The sequence below is a fragment of the Sphaeramia orbicularis genome, chromosome 3 (genome assembly GCF_902148855.1).
Source record: "Sphaeramia orbicularis chromosome 3, fSphaOr1.1, whole genome shotgun sequence".
In the NCBI taxonomy this organism is placed as follows: Eukaryota; Metazoa; Chordata; class Actinopteri; order Kurtiformes; family Apogonidae; genus Sphaeramia; species Sphaeramia orbicularis.
In genome coordinates this window covers 58,800,605-58,807,117 of record NC_043959.1, presented here as the reverse complement: position 1 = coordinate 58,807,117, position 6,513 = coordinate 58,800,605, and the positions used below count along the sequence as shown (strand labels likewise).

Sequence of the window (6,513 nt, the reverse complement as noted above, 5' to 3'; positions counted from 1 at the left end):
TTTGCTTTTTTTTTTTTACTCAAAACAGTTCAATATCAGACCCAGGACTAAAGACCTGGATCCAACAGAGACCTTAAAAGGACAACAGAGGTCCAGATCCAGATCCAGAGGCATTGGTCATTTATCAGAGTAAAACTTGCACTCCCTTGTTTGTGATGACAGCCCAGTCACATTCACTGTTCCTCCGTACATCCTATCTGTAAATGAAAACTCAGATACACCCTCAGTTATGGCTCTGTCCAAAGTCCAAGGCAGTGGAGAAGGTAACAGTAAAACGGCGTAGAGCGTCTGTCCGTCTCAGTGAGGGTGGATGTTACTGGAGCCGTCGAGATGCGTGGTGGGATCTTTGTAGCGTTGTTGGCTCTGTCCGCTGCTGTTTGTGTTCAGTCAGATGAGGAGACGAGGGCGAAGGAATTCCTGGCGGCATTCGATGAGCGGGCCTCTGACCTTATGTACCAGTACTCGCTGGCATCCTGGGCCTACAACACCAACATCACCAAGGAGAACTCCGACAAAGTGGTAAGCATGTGGAAAAAAAACATCCTCTGGTTCAAGTTTCTGAAGTTGTGGTAACTGAATCATGTGACTTGATGTGTCTTTTTTTTTTTTTTTTTAACTCTTTTCAGTCAGAACAGGGGAAAATATGGAGCAATTACTACAGCCAGGTCTCAGAGGACTCTGGGAACTTTTCCATTGATCTGATTAAGGATAGAGAAATCAAATTACAGCTCATCTCCCTGCAAGACAAAGGCTCTGGTGTCTTATCCTCAGATAAAGCAGAGCACGTAAGACACTTCAAATAACATAAAAGTCGACATATACAGTATATCTGAAGTTACAAAAAGACAAAGATTGTCCTGTGATTTTTTGTCATGAATTGTGTCATTTCATACCTGTGTTTTTTTGTTTTTTGCCCCACTTGTAGCTGAGTAAAATTCTGAGTGATATGAGTACGATCTACAGCACAGCCACAGTGTGTCTGAAGGACGATGAGCTCAACTGCCAGACGTTAGAGCCAGGTAGAGTATGAGCAGGAGTTCCATAAGTACAGACGTCTGCTGCTGCATCTGAACCTACAACTGATAACACAGACAGAAGAAAGACATGGCTCTACTATCTATCTATCTATCTATCTATCTATCTATCTATCTATCTATCTATCTATCTATCTATCTATCTATCTATCTATCTATCTATCTATCTATCTATCTATCTATCTATCTATCTATCTATCTATCTATCTATCTATCTATCTATCTATCTATCTATCTATCTATCTATCTATCTATCTATCTATCTATCTATCCATCCATCCATCCATCCATCCACCCACCCACCCACCCACCCACCCACCCACCCACCTATCTATCTATCTATCTATCTATCTATCTATCTATCTATCTATCTATCTATCTATCTATCTATCTATCTATCTATCTATCTATCTATCTATCTATCTATCTATCTATCTATCTATCTATCTATCTATCTATCGTTCTATCGTTCTATCGTTCTATCTATCTATCGTTCTATCTATCGTTCTATCTATCGTTCTATCGTTCTATCGTTCTATCGATCGTTCTATCGTTCTATCGATCGTTCTATCGATCGTTCTATCTATCTATCTATCTATCTATCTATCTATCTATCTATCTATCTATCTATCTATCTATCTATCTATCTATCTATCTATCTATCTATCTATCTATCGTTCTATCGTTCTATCGTTCTATCGTTCTATCGTTTATCGTTCTATCTATCGTTCTATCGTTCTATCGATCGTTCTATCTATCGTTCTATCTATCGTTCTATCTATCGTTCTATCGTTCTATCGTTTATCGTTCTATCTATCGTTCTATCTATCTATCTATCTATCTATCTATCTATCTATCTATCTATCTATCTATCTATCTATCTATCTATCTATCTATCTATCTATCTATCTATCGTTCTATCTATCGTTCTATCTATCGTTCTATCTATCGTTCTATCTATCTATCTATCTATCTATCGTTCTATCTATCTATCTATCTATCTATCTATCTATCTATCTATCTATCTATCTATCTATCTATCTATCTATCTATCTATCTATCTATCTATCTATCTATCTATCTATCTATCTATCTATCTATCTATCTTTAACCCTTGTATGGTGTTTGGGTCTGTGGGACCCTTTTCCATTTTTTATTAAAAGAAAAATGATGAGTAATTATTTGTTTATGAATTTTTTTCCTCTCATATCTTGATTATATTACATTTTAGAAAAAAAAAAAAAAGAAAAGTGAAAACAATTAGCACTTTAATTCATAAATGTCATCTAATAAAGGCAAAAGGCAAATATTAAATATATACTGCTTTTTATATTGCTTGTAATTGGGATGAAGTCAACATCTGTTGAGTATTTTTGCATAAAGTTGTTTGATAATGTTGAATTCAAAACCCACAAATGCAGCGGGTCCAGCAGACCCACGAACACTGGCTGACTAACAAAAACCTGAACACCACACAAGGGTTAAAACCAGTATCACTCCTTGTTTTTTCCATTTTTTGCCTTTGTGTTGAAAGTGCATTTTATTTTAATTGAAGTTTATTTTTTCATGATATTATGTGTGATATTTGTGCTTACAGGACTGGAGCATGTAATGGCTAACAGCAGAGACTACTCAGAGCGTCTACATGTGTGGGAAGGCTGGAGGAAAGAGGTGGGCAAGAGGATGAGGCCTCTGTACGAAGACTACGTAGACCTGAAGAATGAGGCTTCCAAACTGAACGGTAATTATTGAAAAAAAAAAAAAAAACATAAAAATGCATGCAAGGTATATAATGCTAAAAATTCTGCACCTCATGTACAAAATTCACATAAACCAAAATCACACAAATCACAGGATGCAGGTTCATTCAAAAAATAAAAGTAAAATAATATAAACATCATAAAAACAGCATTAAATAAACAGATGAAGTGTATAAGATGAAGCATGACATGTAGATCTTCAATTATTTTACCCAGAAAATGAAAATTTTTACGAAATCTATATTCATTTATTACTTATGTAGAGTTTACACCGTTTTGTCACCAGAAACCAGTTAAAATCATATCATTTATGAATAATGTTGGCGTCAATTTAAGTCCCCCCCCAAAAAAGTGTAGAGTTTAGTGTGTAAATATATCTATTTGGCTCACTAAATTTTTAAAATAAATTTTGCAAATTTTTTAAAATAATATTTTCATTAAACTAAACTTGACATTTTAAGTTTTATGACACTTTAATAGCAAAAAAATTGTAGTTATTTCATGAAATAAATACAATATAATACAGACTAAAATTATTTCAGTAAATCTAGATTTTCATTCAAAAAGATGTCTCAGGGAACCTAAATAGATTTTGGAGAAATATATAAACTAATATACTTTTGAAATTTGAGAAGCTTACTTATTTTAATGCATTTTGTTGTAGATCTTTAAATTTTGTGGTAACCAGTTTGTACTTTGGAAGAACTTGACTTTTGCAGTGGTGTCGTTTTTATTTGACATGGTCTTTTTTTTAACCTTGTCAATAATGTTAAACCCTCTCTGTGCTTCACGTGCCCTAAACGTCAGTGTGTTCTTTGATTTTGTGCAGCCTGTTTTGTGTATCTGGGATTATCTACGACACCATATAGAAGCAGTGGAGCATGGACAGTAGCTGTTCAGGTTGCACACCGTCTGTGTTCAAAGTTCATGGTCTAATCTTTCCACTGGATTTTATGGAATTGGAGCTAAAAGTTCACGCTAGATTGAGTTATTTTAAGAGATAACAGTAGAACCAACAATAAAAGGTCATAAACTATAAAGTAGCTTTTTTGCCATTTAACCTCCATTTGTAAGACTGGGAATACTGGTGAAATATGGGACCAGAGGGAATTAAAAACCAAAAACCTCCCTCTTCGTCTGGGCTGCGGAAAATGTTATGGAATTTTACTATAGAAAATGTTACCGTTTTAATAATAGTCAGACAGAAGCAGTAGTGACTGGTAAGAAGTAATGTGAAATCCAGAGCTGAACAGGACAAAAGTTAGTTTTCTGCTAAAAGCATTTATATCTTACTCACAGTTACTTGGAAAATGAGTAAATCATCTAACCACATAAAATAAAATAAAATAAAATAAAATAAAATAAAATAAAATAAAACAAAATAAAATAAAATAAAACAAAATAAAATAAAATAAAATAAAATAAAACAAAATAAAATAAAACAAAACAAATAAAATAAAATAAAATAAAACAAAACAAAATAAAATAAAATAAAATAAAATAAAATCCTTTTATTTGGCTACAGGTGCAGGGGTTATTGATCCATGGTGGTTTTTTAATCTTCCAATAAAGAGTACAGCTTTAATTCACCTGCTCAACAAACACTTCAGGATACACCAAAGGGTGAAGACCTTAGGACCATGAGGATATAAAGCTGTAATGCCCCTGACATCCACTAGAACTGGCTCCAAAGTCCCTGGCTTCCACAGACTTACATTGGCCTCCTGTAAAAAGTCAGTGCTGATGTTTTCCAGAACATCTGGTCTTACCTGTTTCATCTGAACCCTCTAAGAAGTGATCTCAACTTTAAATTTATATCTCAATTTTCTCCCATGAGTCTGACATTCAGAGCCTTATTTTTAGCTATTTTAAGACCTTTGTTCCCCTGATAAACAGCACTATTAAAGTTATGGTTAATAGAGTCCACAAACACAACTGTAAAACAACTTTGTTACTAAATATTACACAAAATATGTCCTTTTATTGAGTCAGTATGTTACTGCATAGCATTATTTCACTTCTGACCCCATAGGGTATTGTTATTCTGCCACTTTTGTCCAATACAGTCACTTCCTGTTCCAAAAAAGCGAAGGTGATTTTGAAACTGGTTTCGAAACGGCAGTTCAGAAACCAATGAGTGATGACACAACTTCCCCTTCCAATAATTTTATACAGTCTACAGGAGACACATGCACACTCTTTTGGATGATGCCCAGCGAACAGGAAATAAACATATTTTCATAGAAATAAAGTAAAGTAAATACAGTTAGAATCAACTTAATCAATGTTAGTGTGGACCACAGGACAGAGGACTAGTATTATATCATAATATTTAAAGCATGTCTTTATTTCAGATGCATTTTTGCCAGTTAAAATTTTAAATGTATTATTTAAAATATTTACAATTAACCCTTTAACCTCTGAGACGTTATTTCAATGAAACAGGCAGTTTTTGTTGTTTTAATTGTCGCCCGTTTCAGTGTGATAAAAGCTGCTGTGAGTATGTGTTTGTGTTCCTTTTCTTCAGTGGTTTTGTTTTACTGTGTGTTTTAGGGTCAAAACAGGTGGAAGAACAGAAAACAGACAAAGAGAGGACTTTAAGTTTGACAGGTTTTTACTAAAAAAGGCCCTCAGAATGTGCATAGATAAGGGATTTAGGATGTTGAACATAAACCATGAACTGGAACACACTGAACAACAAGTATTTGGATTTTGCCCCAGTAGTTTTTGTTTTATGGCTCTTTTTTTTCTAAATCGGTCCAGCTGCTTTCTGACACCTGGTTGAACTCCAGAAAGCAGTTACACAGTTAAAACTTAAAAAAGCAGAAAAAAAAGAAGAAAAATCGAGACAATACTGCAAACAACAGTAAAAACTAAATATGACAAGGAAAACTGTGTTTAAAAAAAAAAAAAAAAAAAAGCTCAAAATATCTATTTTCATAACTTCGGTCTCACTCACTTCTTTGTGTTTTACCCACCATTCCACAGGCAACAGGGGGCGCCCTGAGCATGCTCAAAGCACAAGGTCTATTCTATCAGCATGTTTTGAAATTTTAACTATTGAGCAAACAGTTGAATTTTTATGAATATTTATATTTAATTAAACATACAGAACGGTCACCACAGACACATTTATTTTATTTTAATTTTTATTCAACCTTTATTTAACCAGGAAAAAGATCTTATTGAGATTAAGAGCCTCTTTTTCAAGGGAGTCCTGACCAAGAGACAGCACAAAACACAACACATATACTGAACAAAAATATAAATGCACTACTTTTGTTTTTGCTCCCATTTTTCTTGAGCTGAACTGAAAGATCTAAAACTTTTTCTGTGTACACACAAGGTTTATTTCTCTCAAATATTGCTCACAAATCTGTCTAAATTTGTGTTAGTGAACACTTCTTCTTTGCTGAGATAATCCATCCACCTCACAGGTGTGGCAGATCAAGATACTGATTAGACAGCAGGATTTTTGCACAGGTGTGCCTTAGGCTGGCCACAATAAAAGGCCACTCCAAAATGTGCAGTTTTATCACACAGCACAATACCACAGATGTCACAAGTTTTGAGGGAATATGCACTGGTCATGCTGACTTCAGGAATCTCCACCAGAGCTTCTGCCTGTGAATTGAATGTTCATTTCTCTACCATAAGCCATCTCCAAAGCTGTTTCAGAGAATTCATGAAGAAGACTGTGCGAGGAAAATGGTGGTCAC

General features: G+C 34.4%; 1 protein-coding gene across 1 annotated transcript in view; it reads left to right on the top strand.

Annotated features, from left to right (window-relative positions):
- Positions 1-330: 330 nt before the first annotated feature.
- LOC115411119 (angiotensin-converting enzyme 2-like) overlaps positions 331-6,513 on the top strand; it is a 34,946-nt gene continuing 28,763 nt past the window's right edge. Inside the window, 4 exon segments of the mRNA XM_030123071.1 lie at positions 331-519; positions 627-785; positions 926-1,019; positions 2,632-2,775. Of these exon segments, the coding sequence (XP_029978931.1) occupies positions 331-519; positions 627-785; positions 926-1,019; positions 2,632-2,775 (586 nt within the window).